This window comes from Hyaena hyaena, unplaced genomic scaffold, assembly GCF_003009895.1.
Source record: "Hyaena hyaena isolate Hyena2069 unplaced genomic scaffold, ASM300989v1 scaffold_122, whole genome shotgun sequence".
NCBI classification, from domain to species: Eukaryota; Metazoa; Chordata; class Mammalia; order Carnivora; family Hyaenidae; genus Hyaena; species Hyaena hyaena.
The window spans coordinates 1,469,015-1,486,901 of NW_024080754.1; the positions used below are offsets into that span (position 1 = coordinate 1,469,015).

A 17,887-nucleotide genomic window follows, 5' to 3' on the forward strand; every position below is an offset into this window, starting at 1 on the left:
AAATTAGTTTTCTTACAATAAAATAAAGTTGTGATTAGACTATGAAAGTATATACATTTTTATTATGATGTTCAAAATTAGGCTGATGTTAACAACCTGCCTTTGTTTTAAAAATGTACACCAACTTTATTTAGATTTTCAAAAACATTACACACCCTTGCCAAATCCTATCATCGTTACAAAGCTACTTTATGTTCTTTCTGGCACAAAATGGGCTATGTGTAATTACTAACAAAAATCTGCCTTCAGCTTCATAGAAATCTTTAAATTAATGGGTCTCAAACTTGTTTGTGTATTAAAATCATGCAGCGGTCTTTTAACAGTTTAAATCCCCAGACCTCAGACCAATGAAATCTCATCTGTCAGGATCGGGGAGAGACAGTAGGAATCTGGGAGTCGTTACAAATGTCCATGTCATTCCAAATGTGCAGAATCGTTGGGGAACCCCGGATTTAACTGTCGAACTAGACACGGAGTAGAAGTTCTGTTTCTATTTCTTTTTTTTTTTTTTAATGTTTTATTTATTTCTAGGAGAGAGAGAGAGAGAGAGAGACAGCGTGAGCAGGGGAGGGTCAGAGAGAGAGGGAGTCACAGACTGAAACAGGCTCCAGGCTCTGAGCTGGCAGTCAGCACAGAGACCGACGCGGAGCTTGAACCCACGAACCGCGAGATCATGACCTAAGCGAAAGTCGGATGCTTAACCGACTAAGCCACCCAGGCGCCCCGTTCTGTTTCTATTTCTATTAGAACTCTGGATTATTTGAGCAGAACACCAATGAAATGTAAAATTCTGTAAGTGGGTAACCAGAGCTGACTTGTATCATCAAAAGAAAAAAAGTGAATCTTTAAGGCCATAGTAAATTTCCTCAAAGGCTCTGTGTCCATGAACATTATGGTGAAGCGAGGCTATGTGATGGGTAAGGAATAAGGTAGGTCTCGATCGACGCATCATCTGCTCAGGAAAATGGGCGAAGGCATCAATATGTCTAATATCCACGGCTTTTGAAAATGCCAGAACAGAAATGCTAACTGAGCGCCAAGAGGCTATATGAACAAGGAGTCATCTATTGTGAAAATCTCTGCCTCTATAAGTAATTTTATAATAAGGCCCTCCATATGTTTCACTCTCTTAGTTATTTGAATAGAAATAAATAAATTGCCTGTGTAGTTTGTGTGTGTGAAATTTAATCAGCTACTGCAAAATTCTTACTCAGGTTTAGAGGTTATGGGCCAACTACCTCGTACCCTGAAAATCCCGAGTGTATCTGCCCTGCCCAGGCATTCTCTCTGAATCTAGAGGGGCTCCTCCCCACTTTGTGGAGTTGGGAATACTCCACATTCCCAATACTTTGTGTGTTGGGAATCTGATGGACAGCGACTGCCACTTCCTATTGTGCTGAAAGAGAGAAGACGCAATGCTGACCATATTGCTTACCCATTCAGCTTGACTCATTATTTTTTTTTGTAACACATTTTGGCTTAGAATTTGTTACAGGACTTACTTTTCTTTTCTTTCTTTCTTTCTTTTTTTTTTTTTTTTTTTTAATATCTAGCGTCAGGATATCCTATGCAAACCTATAGTGGCTACAAAACCGAAAGGGGTGTTGGAGAGGATATCTCATCTTACACAGACAGCATATGAAGTGGAGGTGTGTGAAAGTGTTTGAACAAGGGCTCCCGAGCTAGTGCCAGTACTGGGCTCCAAAGCCATGGTCCTTACTCCTAGCTTATGCTCCTTTCACAATATTCTCATGTGTGAAACCCTTACCTCTGCCAGTCATATTTTATCACAGTTACAGGAAAATATGTTTTGGTTATATTCAGAGTTCAAATGATACCTAACAGGATGTAAAGAAAGTAAAGAATGAAGGGTATAGGAATCAGGCAGGAGAGCTTTTTTTTTTAAAAATTTTTATCCTTATTCCTTAGAGTGTTTCTCATATTCATGAGAATCAGTTGGGATTATTAGCATTGCCGGAGGTCTTCAGACTGAGCTTCCCAAAGCAGCGGGAAGGAGGAGGCCTAGTACCTTGAATTCTTAGTGCCTCGATAAAATACGATTCTCTTAATCTCCTGGTACAAGCTGCCATTTACTGAGATGAAGAATATTGAGGGAGGAGTGAATTAAGATTAGGGTCATATTTGTGAAGAAGTCTGAGCTTGCTGAAATATTTTAACATGCATGATCTCATCCGGTGGTCACAGCAATATTAAGTTGCAAGATAATTACGATTAATTTCATTCTACTCTCAAGAATTCTGATTGTAGGGGCACCTGGGTGGCTCAGGGGGTTAAGCGTCCGACTTTAGCTCGGGTTATGATCTCAAGTATCGTGAGTTCGAACCCTGCGTCGGGCTCTGTGCTGACAGCTCAGAGCCTGGAGCCTACTTCAGATTCTCTTTGTTCCCCTCTCTCTTTTCCCCTTTCCTGCTTGGGCTCTCTCTCTCTCTCTCTCTCTCAAAAATAAGTGAACATTAAAGAACAATTCTGAGAGGGAAAAAAAAAGAAGTGACTCTTGAAAGATCACACCACCTTTGTCATCTACTAAGCCAGAGTTTGGCTACCAAGATTTCAGCTCCAAGAGCAATGTCCTTTCTCATACATCACACTTGGCCAAGGTAATTGACTTGGAATAGTTAAACAGCTCATTTGTGTCATGCAATATAATCTTGGTTAAATCAACTGGCAAGCCACTATGTTCCCCACCACTTGTCACTACCATGAATTTCTTCATCTTTTCATATGACAACAAATATGCAGATATTGGGTGTCAATACAGAAACAAAATTCTTGGGGCGCCTGAGAAGCTGAGTCTGTTAAGCGTCTGGCTTCAGCTCAGGTCATGATCTTGTGGTCTATGGGTTGGAGCTCTGCATCAGGCTCTGTGCTGACAGCTTAGAGCCTAGAGCCTGTTTCAGATTCTGTGTCTCCCTCTTTCTCTTCTCTGCCCCTCCCCAGCTCGTGCTCTGTCTCTCTCTGTCTCAAAAATAAATAAACTTAAAAAAAAAAAAAAGAAAAGATGAGATGGGCATGGAGGAGGGCACTTGTGGGGATGAGCACTGGGTGTTATATGGAAACCAACTTGACAATAAACTGTTTGTAAAAAGAAAAAAGAAAAAGAAAAGAAACAAAATGCTAAATTTAATACTTAAAAAAGTGGCTTATAAGTCTATGTAGGAAGAATACGTAGCATATAGTACATAAGGTATTTTATTTCTTATTTGATTCCTGAATGTCTTCCCTTTCCTTCTTTCCTTTTTTTTAAAACAAAATAACCTTTTCATCATATGACTTAAGGTATATATAGCCTTTGCTTTAGCATTGAACAACCGTGCAAAATTAGATAAGCCCTAAACTTTCAGAGTCCCAGGCGCTGCATTCGTAAAACAAAAAGGTAGACCATCATTTCTAAGGTGTCTTGCACTTGTGCAATGTATAAAAATGTGGTATGAGGGCGCCTGGGTGGCTCAGTTGGTTAAGCGTCCGACCTCGGCTCAGGTCATGATCTTGTGGTTCGTGAGTTCGAGCCCCACGTCGGGCTCTGTGCTGACAGCCAGCTCAGAGCCTGGAGCCTGTTTCAGATTCTGTATCTCCCTCCCTCTCTGACCCTCCCCAGCTCATGCTGCCCTTCGCTCTCTCTCTCTCTCTCTCTGTCAGAATTAAATAAAACAGTTTTAAAAATGTGGTATGTAATTGACGTGCACGGTCTTTTATAGAGATGGCTCAATATAGTCCAATGACTCACTAGCAAATAAGATTAGTAATGCATATTTTAATTCAGAATAGATTCTTCAGCTATACAATTTTTTTTTTATGGTTTTTTTTTTTTTTTTTTTTTTTATTTCTAGGAGAGAGAGAGAGACAGCATGAGCAGGGGAGGGTCACAGAGAGAGGGAGTCACAGACTGAAACAGGCTCCAGGATCTGAGCTGGCAGTCAGCACAGAGCCCAACGCAGGGCTTGAACCCACGAACCGCGAGATCATGACCTAAGCGAAAGTCGGACGCTTAACCGACTAAGCCACCCAGGCGCCCCAGCTATACAATTTTTTTATTATATCAAAGAAAATTTCCAGTGGTTCACAATAAGATGGCATGTGATTATTTTAGTAAATCCTTATTGTTACTCTGGTTTGCATATTACCTCCAGTAAAGACAATAGAGGACACATATCACAAATAAGGTTGTACCGGACCAACATTACTCAGAGTAAGGGTGGTTTGCCGAAGGGGAAAGACAATCCTGTATTTCCTCAGGCTCTTTAGCTGGCTCCCTTCTCCTAGCTGATACCATAATATTTCATGCCAAAAATTGGGTACTTTATTTTTATTATTTTTAAGTTCACTTATGTATTTTGATAGAGATAGAATGAGCAGGGGAGGAACAGAGAGAGAGAGAGGGAGAGATAATCCCAAGCAGGCTCTGCACCATCAGCATGGAGCCCAATATGTGGCTTGAACCCACGAACCATGAGATCATGACCTGAGGAAAAACCAAGAGTTGGGTATTTAACAGATTGAGCCACTCAGGCGTCCCGAAAATTGGATACTTTATAAATTTACACATTTAAAACAAAAGCCTAGTCAAGACCACGACAGGAAGCAGAAGTTACTGTATATATTTCTCTATAGAGAAGATTTAAACCAGGAAAGGTCACTACAAAATGGGACTGTTGTCTGCATCCCTGCAACTGACTTACAGGTCTTCTCAAGAAAAATACAGCGTCATGAAAAATCATTTGTAAGGTGAAATAATTATGATGAAGACTCGGCATCCTTCCCTAAATATGTTTCAGAAATAATAGATCCAGCTAGTGATCTGTTATTAGCGAGATGGCTCGCGGGGATGCCACAGACTCCTCCTTTGCGGTTTTCATACTCTGCAAGACCTTGACCTCAGAACCAGCTGGTTTATTTGCTTCCAGACGTTCCAGGACCTTCCGCTCTGACCAGAGCTTTCTCCTCTCCCCTGGCAGGTTCTCATATGCACGATATGTTACTAGAGCCGTGCTGGACCCCTCCACAGATGGCTCATGATGTTAACACGAGTTACCTTTTCAGTTTCTCAGGTCTAAAGCTTTGCTCTAGTCACGTAAGGGCAAGCGATCTACCCCTCACCTTTTTTTATTGAAGGTCCCGACCACCTTGGTGCAACTGGAGTTGTCTCCCCCGCACACTGCACACTTGTCATACTGCAGCTTGGAGCCGATGATGCCGTCACAGCCAGTCCGGACACACTTCCCCCGGACGCACACGGAGTTACTGTACGGCCTGCATTCGGTCCCATCCGTCACCTGAATAGCGAGGCTTACATTAGCAGCGCGAAAAACTTGTGCACAAGTACTTGGTTTCCACCGTAAAAAAGCAAGTTCTAATTCACTGGGTTCTGAGTCTGATGGGGATAGTACGTCAAAAAATAAACAAACAACTGAAAAAGCATAGTTCCCAAGAGTATCTAACGGAAAACTCCTTGACATCTTGGCAGAAAGAAGATCTGAGATAAATCTCGGTTATGCACTTTCTCTCTTGAGCTTAATTCCAAAGATGCCAAGAGACCCAAAGTCCTCATCCCCCTTTCTGCATACCTCGCACATTCCCACGGTATTGTCTTGCCTTTTTACACTGCTAGAAGCCATCGTCTCACTTCGCATGTGGGATGTGTCCTTAGTGCGGGGCGCAAAAAATGAGCTAGCTTGAGGTGGCAGAGATCCTTGTTGGTGGCATAATTGTTACTATATTTGAAAATCTACACTTGACATTCAAAACCTTGTTGTGGTTGGAAAGCGTGCCCTATCGTGTGTTCAACTGTCAGACGCTGAAATTGAGACAAACATACTAGTGTAGAAACGGAGTGTGGGGAAGTCAAAGCAAAGTACTTACTGGAAGACACTGAATATATATTTTGAGAAAAGGAATCAGTGAATCAGTATATACTTAAAAAACTAGTTATAAAATAGTATGTATATGCAGTCTGTGTTTTGTGTATGTGAGTATATATAAATAACATATGTAGTCACATATATAAATACGCTTGTATTTTGTATTTGGGTATCTACTATTCTTTTCACATATGTGTGTGAGTATGTGAGTGTTCATATGTGTGCAAATTGAAGTGGGGTATACTTCAGCACACTCACAGCTCTCCGAATGGTGGCATTTCCAGGTGATGTTTTTGCTTTTATTTCTTTTGTCATATTTTTTAAATGAAAATGTGTTATTTTACAATAAAAAGAGAAGGTATTTAAAAAATGACTTATGTTGGACATTAACTTATCTTTCAGTAATATGTCACACATACCTCAAGGCCAATTTCAGAGGTAGTTTTAAATGTTTACAAATTAGAAAACCAGTATTTTGAATTGCTGCATACCCCTGATTGTGAAAAATAAAACTGTTAGTAACTTAGAAAATGCTTTCCTGGGAAAAATAAGGAATAGTTCCATGCACATATATTATAACATTTATAACTATAGGGACATGAATTCATATTATGGGTCTAAGACATAAAAAAGTGTGGGTCATGGGGTGCCTGAGTGGCTCAGTTGTTTAAGTGTCTGACTCTGGCTCAGGTCATGATCTCATGGTTTGAGTTCGAGCCCCGCATCAGGCTCTGTGTTGACAGCTCAGAGCCTGGAGCCTGGTTCAGATTCTGTCTCCCTCTCTCTCTGCCCCTCCCCCACATGCTCCATGTGTCTCTCTCTCTCTCAAAAATAGACGTTAAAAATTTTTTTAAAGTCTGACCCAAAGACGATGATCTTGAAACCTATCTTCATGAATCACCAAAGGAATTCTTAAATAAATAATGGAAAAAACAGAAAGCTTTCTTGCTTTCAGTTCCCCATAGAAGCATGCCTAGGAAATTCTAGTTTTGTCCAAGGTTATTTTGAAGTTAAGGTCACACCTGACCTTCCCTGACAGAGAGCTGCATTTTGTAAAAATAGCTTTTAAAACATGCCCTTGTTTTGTTTTTACACACTAATTTGTGTTCTTTGTAGAAGGTCTGAAAATATAGACCTTATAAGGATGAAAGAAAAACCCTCCAAAATCTAGCCACCCCAAGAATAATGACTGTATTTGGTAGCTCTAGGCTTTATTCTACCAAGTCATCTCCAGGGAAGCTCTCCTGTTTCTGGATGGGGGGCAGGCAGTTACCTTTGGAGAAAACACCACGTAGTAGCCAGTCCCCTTAGCTCTGCAGGTCAGTTTGCACACATCCCCCAGCAGGACACCTGCGTATTTGGGAACCCATTCCACAAATGTCTTGACTCCTTTTGCGTCAGACTGATATCCATTTTTGGCCTCACACTGTTCATGGCGAAAAGATTTTCCTAAAAAAACAAACAGGTCATGTTATTACTTTATGCATTCAGACCCTTAGACATACTCTTGTGCTCTGACATAGTTTTAAGAAGAAGGCGCAAACTTTTTTTCTTGCAGAGCCCCTCTACACATCAGTGTTGAAGACTTCTGTCCGTACATGGAGTGGAAAACAATCCTTATCTTCTTCCTACTCTCTGAATATCGAATTTTTATTTTTTAATTAATTAATTAATTATTTTTTTTAACATTTATTTTGAGAACTGGACAGAGCGTGAGCAGGGGAAGGCAGAGGGAGAGGGAGACACAGAATCCAAAGCAGGCTCCAGGCTCTGCGCTGTCACCCCAGAGCCCGACGCGGGGCTCAAACTCACGAACCACGTGCTCATGACCTGAGCTGAAGTCAGCTGCTGAACTGACTGAGCCACCCAGGCGTCCCGAATTGTTTTTAATAACAGTTTAAAAATCACTCTTGCATCCGTTATGGATTTGCACACTGGTGGAACTGTGACGTACAAGATTAATAGTCTACTTCTCTAGCCTCCTTTATTACTTCCAGAATACAGATTACAAGTGGCACGTGGTGGCTGCGGACACTAGGGAACAGCGTACCGTTGGGTGGACAGGGCATGACGCTGCAGGAGCGGTAGATGGCCCTCTTCCCTGTGCAGTACCGACCGCTGTTTCTGGGTGCGGGGTTATTGCAATGGCGATAAGCAAACTGCACTCCTCCCCCGCACGAGCGAGAACACTGGCCCCAGGGCCCCCAGGACCCCCAGTTGCCGTGGCTTGATGTCTGAAATAGAAAATAGAAGATATTTTTAACTCAGAAAGCAGAAAAACCCTCAAAATGTACATTTGGAAAATTGTTTGCATTCAATGACATAGGGGAAACCCCATCCCAGGTATACATTTTCACGGAGTTGAACATGGTCACAGATATTGGACGTTCTGGAATTCTAAGCAATTCATCTTTTCTGCTCCCTGTGGTCCCGTGGCACTGGGATCTGAATGTTTCACTGTCAGTATTGAGCATGTTGCAAGGATTACTCCTGGTTTCTCTGGGTCTTCTGAAACTGTACAGTTCTTTTAGTAACCACTGACTCACAGCTAAGTTTTTGTAACTCTGATTCTGCATCTTTAACAAAATATATGATACTGAGGGTTTTGCGTGATGCCTGGCACAGCTGATTGTATTTACGTGTTTCTCCCTCTTTAGCACCTAAGTTCTGCATCCCATCTGCAGCAGACCCCCTGTCGCAAGCATAAATGTACTGGATGTGAGTTCAGCTTGGTTTCTGATGAGACTAGAGTCTTTCTCTGTCGAGAGGAAATATGATGGATATTGAAGTGCCCCCCCATCCCATGCACCCACACCACGTGCACTCACCCACACCACGTGCACTCACGCTACATGTAACTACACCACAGGGAATGGTTAGCTCTATCCTGACACCCTTGGTCTACTACTTTAGCAACTGTATCAGGAAGAGGAGAGAGTCCACAGGGAAGAACGTTATAAACTCCTTTGCTGAAGGAGTGGGTGAAGAACTCTGGCTGCTGTCAGGGGATCTGAGAATGCGTGGTTGTGTGATAGTCTTGAAAGACAAGCACTGTGTGTATGTATGTCAGTGCTCTCCTTTGAAAATCGCAGAAGAGTGAGCAAACGCTTTGCTTGAGCCTTTCAAGGAAAAATATTTAAACTAGGAAATAAAGCCTTCTGGTGATAGTACCCACACATGTCACAGGAATGTACTTCAGATCCTGCGTCTCCAGGCATTGCGTGACAAAATCACTTACTGAATAATATTTTTTCTTGGTCTTGTCCACACACTTGCCCTGCAGGCAGATCCTCCCTTTCCCACATGGTGTCCCTTCCACGGCTGGCAGCTTCTTGGTCAGACACACCATCTGGCCCTGGCGTACCACGGCGCACCATAGGCGAGCGCAGACATCCATGCCAGGACACACCGAGTACTCGGGCCCAAATGTCAGGTTGCACTGCTGGGTGGCATCATACGTTTGTCCGGGGAGCTCTTCAGGGCCCAGTATCTGCTTGCGTGGTAGATCTAGCAAACAGTTACCTAAAAGAATAACTGAGATTGACTACTGCTCTGTGTTTAGCTTCTAACTACTAAATTCATGGATCTGAAAATGCAATGTTCCAGCTGGTGTGGGAGCATAACCCACCCCCAAATCTGCAGGCTGATGCCTGGGAGAAGGGGCTCCATAGAAGATGGACGTGGGCACCTCTCTGCATTCACCAACCCCCTCCCAGAGTTTCATGGGCTATGTGCTCTGGGGCATCTATAATGATGGTTGTGGTTTGAACAAATAAAATTATTTTGTAATAATTCGTTGTAAAAATAGCCACTGTGCTGAGGGGCTACAGGAAATCAGGATGGACCTGGAGGAAATAAGATAATGCACATAACAACAACAACAACAACAGAACAATAATAATATTAATAAATAAGCATTGACAACTCTAGAAGCAGAATTTGTCCATGCACCCTATTTATACCCTTCTCGGCTTTCAGCTCATCTCTTCCTCATGTGCCCACCCAAGTCCCTGTCTATTAATTCCATAAATAATTACAAGGGGAGAGCTCATTCATTCTTCTATCAACAAGCATTTGGCCAGCACCTATAATGTTCTAGCAAACATACTAGATATTGGGAAAACACAAAAATGACCCAGATCTACACCTCCAGGTCTCCCAAAAAAGTGAGGAAAAGAAAAGAAATGAAATACTGCCTCAAGACTTATATGAATTTTAATGACAGAGCATTCATGAGTCACAGGAAAAAGGAGCAGTGGGCAAAGGAAAGACATAATCTTTGAAAATGTGGGACAGAGCCCATCTTTTAACTCTTTTTTGTCTCCCATTTGGGTCTATTCTTCAATGAAGCTAGTAGTTGTTGGGTGCTTGGAGTGTGTCACACAAGTAAGCTGGCACTCTCCCTACATAGTAATATGAGGAGTATAAAGGAGTGACATTGGGGGAGCAATAGAAGTGGGTGCACATGCTGGCAACGTTGTACGTATGGCATCATCACATAAGCACCAATCACAATTGTACAACACCCATGGTAACAGTTTTGACCATTCAGTGTCTGTGAGGCATACGTTACTTTTGGCGGGACCCAATAATGACCTTTGAGAATCCTTTGAAAATGACCAGTTAGGAGGTGAGCTCAAAGGGCCTACATGGGGTTTAGGCAAGCAGTGAGTGATTGGCTAGTTTGTACAGAGTAACTACCTGCAGTTCCCAGCCCTGACTCAGACCACAGGAATGTTACACATTCTTTTGATTGGCTGATCCGAGGGTGGTCCGAGAGTGGCTTTAGCTGAAGCCTTTCCTAGAACGGGGGCTACGTGCAGCCCGAGGTTGCTTTTAATGGAGGACTTAATTTCAGGCTCCTCAATACACGCCTCTCCTCCCCTCAAAAGCTTCCCTTAAGTATTCTTGCTCAGTGAGTTAACACCATGAATTTTCTCTGGGCATACAGAAGCTTGCATATTACCCATCAGTTTCTGAATCTTTTTGTTTAATTGATTTAAGATTTGCTCATTGATTATTAATAGCACTAAACATAACAAACATTTACACTATTCTCACTTAAAAAAAACTTTTTTTAAGGCTTATTTATTTTTGAGAGAGAGAGGGGGGCACCTGGGTGGCTCACTTGGTTAAGCGTCCGACTTTGGCTCAGGTCATGATCTCGCGGTTCGTGGGTTTGAGCCCCGTGTCGGGCTCTGTGCTGACAGCTAGCTCAGAGCCTGGAGCCTGCTCTAGATTCTGTATCTCCCTCTCTCAGACCCTCCCCTGCTCATGCTGTCTCTGTTTCTCTCTCAGAAATAAATAAAAACATTATAAAATAAATATATAGAGACAGACAGACAGAAACAGAGGCAGACCATGAGCAGAGGAGGGGCAGAGAGAGAGGGAGACACAGAATCCGAAGCAGGCTCCAGGCTCTGAGCTGTCAGCACAGAGCCTGAAGCGGGGCTTGAACCCACGAACCGCGAGATCATGACCTGAGCTAAAGTCGGACGCTTAACCGACTAAGCCACCCAGGTGCCCCCTCAATTCTTTACATGTACTTGCTTAATCCTCACAAGAACTCTTTGAGGTGAATTCTAATATTTTCTTTATTTTACAGACAAGGAAACTGAGACATGAAAAAATAGATCACTGACCGAATTCTACACCTCCACTTCTATTGGGGGTTTATGCTCAGAGCCTGCCTTCCTCATCATATTCCTTCTCGCCTCTGCTTAGCACATGGACAGAATTACTGCTTTTATTGCTAACCAGGCAGGCATGTGGAGGAATCTTTTAAATGGTGAATACTGTGCCTAATGGTAGAAACACCCGGTCTCAAGTCTAATTCTGGCAAAACACTAAGCGGCTGAGTGTTCTTGTCTTAACTTCTGAGTAATTAAGTTTTCCCTAATTTTCAAGCTCTGTGAAATGTTTCTCTTTTAACTGTGACACTCTCAGGGTAAAATTAACTAACAGAAATATAAAGGGTGACCAGAACATTACAAAACAGTGACAGTTGACACTATGCTCGCGGTATCTAACCATTTTAGATACATTCAAGTCATTCTTTTTCACTTAACAAAAGAAAATCACATTTCAATCTTACTTTCCACTGAGAAATGGAACAGTCAGCACATTTTAAGTATGCTGCAAATGTTTTCACAACTACGTTCAAGTTTCTTCAAAGTGAATACCTTAGAATTTGTCAATCTGATGGAAGCATTATATGAAAATGAATAAAGAGCAGAGTTCCTATTTAATTTCTGAGCCAGAATGTTTGAAGAGGTAAAGTTTCTGAAGGCAAGCCAGAAAAAGCATTATAAATAAGTATCCAGCCAAAGAGAACTTTGGGAGAAAAACATCGAGTTAAAAGAAAAACATCAACATCAAGTCAATAGGAAAGAATGATAGTAAAACCTCACTAAGCTTTGTTTGGAAGACGGTAGGCACTGAGAATTCTATGAAAAGCGTTATCTTCATTGCTACATGAAAAGAGAATATTGTATAAACCAGGGAATACTTGACAGATCGCTGATGTTACAAGACTGTCAACAAATGTCTGAGACAGCAAGAATGCTTTCCAATTTTTCAAAAGTGCTGTTTTAAGAAACTTTGTTATTTTACTAAAAAGCACAGAATCATAAAACTGTTTAACTAAGGATCAGGCTGTGAAGCCTTGAACGTGTGTGGGTACACGTGGTGTGGGTCTACCTTTTGTGTCTTGTTTTGTGTTTTTTTTTTTAAATCTATTTAAATGTTTTTTTAAATTTATTTTTGAGAGAGAGATAGAGACAGCATGAGCAGGAGGGGGTCAGAGAGAGAGGGGGACACAGAATCTGAAGCAGGCTCCAGGCTCTGTGCTGGCTGGCTGTCAACACAGAGTCCGACGCAGGGCTCGAACCCACAAACCGTGAGACCATGACCTGAGCCCAAGATGGACGCTTAACTGGCTGGGCCACCCAGGTGCCCCTCACCTTGTGTGTCTTGAGCCAAAATAATTAACGGCCTCTTTGTGGGCTTACAGTCAACTGACATCTTTCCACCTCGCTAGGAGATGATGAGCAAAAATAAACATAATTCAATTTGAAATCAACGTACAACAAGGAGACTTTGGGATGTGGCATCTCTTTGAAAGCTTAATACCAAATTGTTAAGTTTTGTTTTGTTTTGTTTTGAGTATTGTTGACACATGATGTTACATTAGTTTCACATCCGAAGCATAAGTTTTAAAAATGAATAACACATTTGCTTTGTTATTGAAAATATGGTATCTCAGGGGCGCCTGGGATTCAACTTTGGCTCAGGTCATGTTCTCATGTTTACTGAGTTCGAGCCTTGTGTAGGGCTCTGTGCTGACAACTTAGAGCCTGGAGCCTGTTTCGAAGTTCTGTGTCTCCCTCTGTCTCTCCCCTCCCCCACCCACGCTCTGTCTCTCTGTTTCAAAAATAAATAAACAATAAAAATAAATTTAAAAACTATGGTATCTCATTTCTATGGTTTTCCCCTAAAGGTCACCTGAGGATGACTTCTTTCTTAAAGTAAAATGATTTATTTCAGAATTGCCATTAATTATTCCAATGTTCTCAACAGGATTTGTTGCTGCACTAGTTTCTATTTACCCTGAAACTTACAGTCTATCAATTTCATCTCTAAGCTTAATTACGTCCTTTTGCAATATAAAATAGGTACAGACACCTCTACCAAATGGAATGCTTTCCATTGTTGTTCTAGAGAGCAACAATAAAAAAGAAGTCACTCTAGAGCCAGATTCTGAATCGCATGGTATAAAATATTTAAAACCTAAGTGGTAGTGGATTGGATATACATTGTCCATTTTTCTAAAAATGTATATAGTTTGGGGGAAAGACCAAAAGAGGAAATCTGTCTATCTTTTAGTATCATTTGCATTGACCTCTAGAAGCAGCCAATCTACTGTTGACTTTTCTTAACCTGTCTGACTTTTATTCTCAACCACTGCTTCCCATCTATTTCCCGTATTTTTCAATTTATCCTCATCTGAAATCCTATCTGGGCTCTCTGCTGCCAACATTCTGCCTGCTTGTTCTCTTCCACAAATCGCCAAGTTGTTTTTTCCCTTCCTCCCTGCTTCCTTTTTTCCCCTTCGTTTTCACATTTTCTGTGTATAAGAGAAACGCCAGTAACACAGGCGTGAAATTAAACATCAGCCTGAACATCCATGACATATCAGAAATCAATTAATATTCCCAATGAAACCTGTCTACTGAAAACTGTCCCCTTTTACTTGCAAGTGTATCTCCCTGGCAACACAAAGTTCTTTTAAGACTTTATTTGAATGGCTATCAGCAGAAGAGAAACTGATACATTACAAGCCAGGCAACAGAGTCACCTCGAGGACATTGACAATGCACAGACCGTTGTTGCTGACCAAAAACAATTTGAGAGATCTCTTTGTGAAACTGTCATAATCTTGAAGTGCACTGTTTAGCAAATGTAACACCAAAGAAATTAGATGAAAAAAGTCTCCATGTTATAGGATGAAGCATAGCTTTATAAAAAATATCAGTCACCATGTCCTTTAAATATGTTTCTAATTGCAGTCTCTTTTTAAAGAACACATTTATTGTGAAAATCAAGATGCTGTCATGATGGGCCTGGAGTTTTATGAGCACTGCCTTTAAAACTGAATATTAAGATCTTATTACTGGCTTTGCAGTCTACATTGGATTCAGAGAACTGGTTTTCGAATACCATTTTGTCTCCAAAGTTCTGTGTTTAGTAGATGACTGTAAACTTAGCTCTTTAAGTATGTTGCATGTCGATATTTCAAAGTTGTCTCTAGATTCTCCTTAGCAGCCTGTGTCAAGGGTGCTCTTCAGCTATATCTTTTTGGAGGTGGCCTTTCTCATCACCTGGCACCGTGGACTTTGGGATATAGTGGACACAGCTATCTTTCTTGGCTTCAAGGTTATTAGCATCTGAGAAAGGAAATTCAATAACCTGCTTTCGCTGCACAATTCTCCTGCCAATGCTTACCTTTATTTTTGAGGACCACAGTCCTCGCCAGCTTGCATAGAGCTAAATTGTATAAACACTGCAGAATGTCTACAAGTATCTTGGCGAGGCTGATGGGGGAGTTCCCCTGAGATGTGGCTTCTCCATTTCTGAATCACAAATCTGCAGGCACGGTTATTTTAGCGTGTGCGTGTTGACTTTTCAACCCTAACCTAATTGCTACATACTCCTTGTTGGAAGTCAATCAGGAAACACTCAGTATTAATGAATTTAAATTTGGCAGTGGGAGAGTGCTACAAATGTCCAGCTACTTAAGGCTAATAATTTTCAAAACAAGTCAAATGATGTGCATTTAATTGTGCTTTAAGACCTCATTTCTCTAGCACTGGGGGGAGGGAGACAGATAAGCTATTATCCATGAATAGATTTTCCAGATAAGGAACACTTTAGGTACCATCTAAAAATTGTATAAATTTCGTGAGTGTATCTCTTTGGATTTGCTGCCTTTATAGTAGTGTCACAAATTAATCAATTTTATCTTCCTACATAGCAAATCACTCTTTTCTGAGCATGGATTATGGTATCATGCGGAAATACAGAGGTACTATTTGGGATTATGGTGGTGTGATACCATTTTTGACCTGGTAAAAGGTGCCAGACCTCTGAGCTTTTAATGTTTTAGGGCTACATTTTACAGCATTTCTGGTTTCTCCCTTATTGTCAACTGATATCCTTTCTTGCTCTCAGTTTACCTATCTGAAGTCCCCACCCCACCCCCGCCGGCCACTGCCATGACTATTTCATTGCTTAAAACTCTTACTGGCCAGAAAAGTAGTACAGAAAAGTAATAGAACCATTTCTATTAACTATGAATGAACGGGCTTTGCATGGAGGCTGAGTCATTTCCTATAAGCAAAGTGAAAGGATTTTATGATATGGTTTCTTGGTATCAGTCTAGCCTTCTAAGAAAGATGTGTTTGTTTGTTTGTTTTTCTTTCCTCTAGGACTCTGACGCTCTCCCTGGTTTTCTCCTAAGCTCTGAAGTTGAAATGTCAGAGCCTCGACCGTCTCAGAACCAGACTTACTAGATCCTATCACCGCACTTTCACTAAAACTGACTTAACTTGGTTTTTTGGTGACAGTGTAAATTATTAAATTATATGAATTTCCCTTTAAATGAATGCAGTACATAGAGGGTACCGCTGTTTCAGGATCTGTGTGTGTTGTTTTGAAATGAGCATGATCGAGCTTTGCAATTGTACCCTACTTTCTTTGGCTGTCCATATTCTCAAATGACTTTATTCATTACTGGCTCCTGATAAAATAAGCATGTGTATGTGTGTTTGTGTGTGTGTGTGTGTTGGTCATAACAGAAGACTGCCCAACCCATATATGCAAAAGTGAGAGATTGTAAGCTTCATGAAATGAATGAATGAAGATGCAGACTATGAGAATTTGCTGTTCCAAGAATTTTGGTAATTTACTCAGTGTATTTAATGTGTGAGTGGGAAATTCAGATAAGATTTTATCAATGCAAGTGATAAGATCCACATCCACTAAGAGTATGCTCTTCGTTGCTATCTATCATCAAGATCTCTGGAATGGACATAGAGACATGTGTAAATTATGTAAATCTGTTGCAAAAGTTTAAAAAAAATCTGAGCATGGACTCTTTTAAATACAGAAGTGATGCTTAAAAATGAAGACAACACTGAAAGCATATTTACTGCACAGAAAATAAGATCATGAATTCCACAAACATGAAATCAACGACTCATTCCAAAATTATGGCAATAGGAACACAATTCTGCACAGCATTGTAATTAGCTGACCTAATACTTGCACAGGAAAATAAAAATGGGCCCATTTTAGCCATAAGTATTTGCTGCCTTAGCAACTAAATCCATTCATTTAGGGATTCAGAGTTGAGCTCAAACTTTTGGAATGTGTAGATTCTGAAATAAAATATTATTGCTATCTCATTTTCAGAAAACCCAGGGAAAAAAGCAGCAAGCAATATTAAAAGTAGAGACTAACGTTCCACTCAAGAAGAGCTTTAGTAGGCACTGAGATGCTCAATGTGGACAGGCAGATGATTAGGTAAGCATTCAATGGCAGGACTTAGCAGCAGCGTAAACTGAGTTACACAGAAAACCACCCCTTATTATTAGCCTCAAGGAAAAGCCTAACACATGGATTCTTAGTATTTTCCCCTAAATCTTTGAGATCTTGGGATGTCCATCCAATGAGCAAAGAGTGGTTTCTATTTAGGGAAATTTTAAGAGTCCCATGCTCTACTGACTGAGCTAGCCGGGTGCTTGATTGAGGGAAATTTTAAACCAGGCGAAGCTTGGATTGTTTTCAGGAACAGGATATTTTAAAAAGTTTAAAGTAGCTGAAACATTACCGGGTCACCACTAACATAGCAAAACGGAGTTAATGAACAGATTTTGCCTCCAAGATACCAAAGAACTTTGTAGCAGAATTTCTTTGTGTCCTAAGAATTCATCAGTTGTTTTGACGTTACTTCGCCAACATTCATGATGGCCAACTCACGAGGATATTATGAAATATTAGGCCATAAGCTTAGTGGAATCCAGAAAAACAACTATCACAGGTACTCTAACTCTACACCATACATTGTGAGATAATTTTCTGGACAATTGTTCTGATCAAAACTTTCTGTCATATTCAGTTCAACCACCAGTTTTGGAAAGAGACACATTTTAAGAGGAAAGACAAGAATGAGACTATGTCCATTTCTATAACCTGAGACACATGAACCATGTGGTCTCTGTAGGTCAACTCCTTCAACTCTAATGAATCTATCCTCTCCTGCTTCTAGTACTTTAAAATAATAAAGGATGGAGGTGCCTGGGTGGCTCAGTCGGTTAAGTGTCTGACTTTGGCTCAGGTCATGATCTCGAGGACTGTGAGTTCAAGCCCCGCATTGAGCTCTGTGCTGACAGCTCAGAGCCTGGAGCCTGCTTTGGATTCTGCGTCTCCCTCTCTCTCTCGGCCCCACTCCC

The 17,887-nt window shown here is 41.1% G+C and overlaps 1 protein-coding gene across 1 annotated transcript in view; it reads right to left on the minus strand.

Moving 5' to 3' along the window:
* ADAMTS5 (ADAM metallopeptidase with thrombospondin type 1 motif 5) overlaps window positions 1-17,887 on the minus strand; it is a 47,205-nt gene that overhangs the window by 6,904 nt on the left and 22,414 nt on the right. The window contains exons 4-7 of the mRNA XM_039237289.1: window positions 9,115-9,398; window positions 7,927-8,110; window positions 7,150-7,325; window positions 5,116-5,291 (exon numbers count right to left, since the gene is read on the minus strand). Coding sequence (XP_039093220.1) covers window positions 5,116-5,291; window positions 7,150-7,325; window positions 7,927-8,110; window positions 9,115-9,398 — 820 coding nt within the window. The remainder of the gene's footprint in view (window positions 1-5,115; window positions 5,292-7,149; window positions 7,326-7,926; window positions 8,111-9,114; window positions 9,399-17,887) is intronic.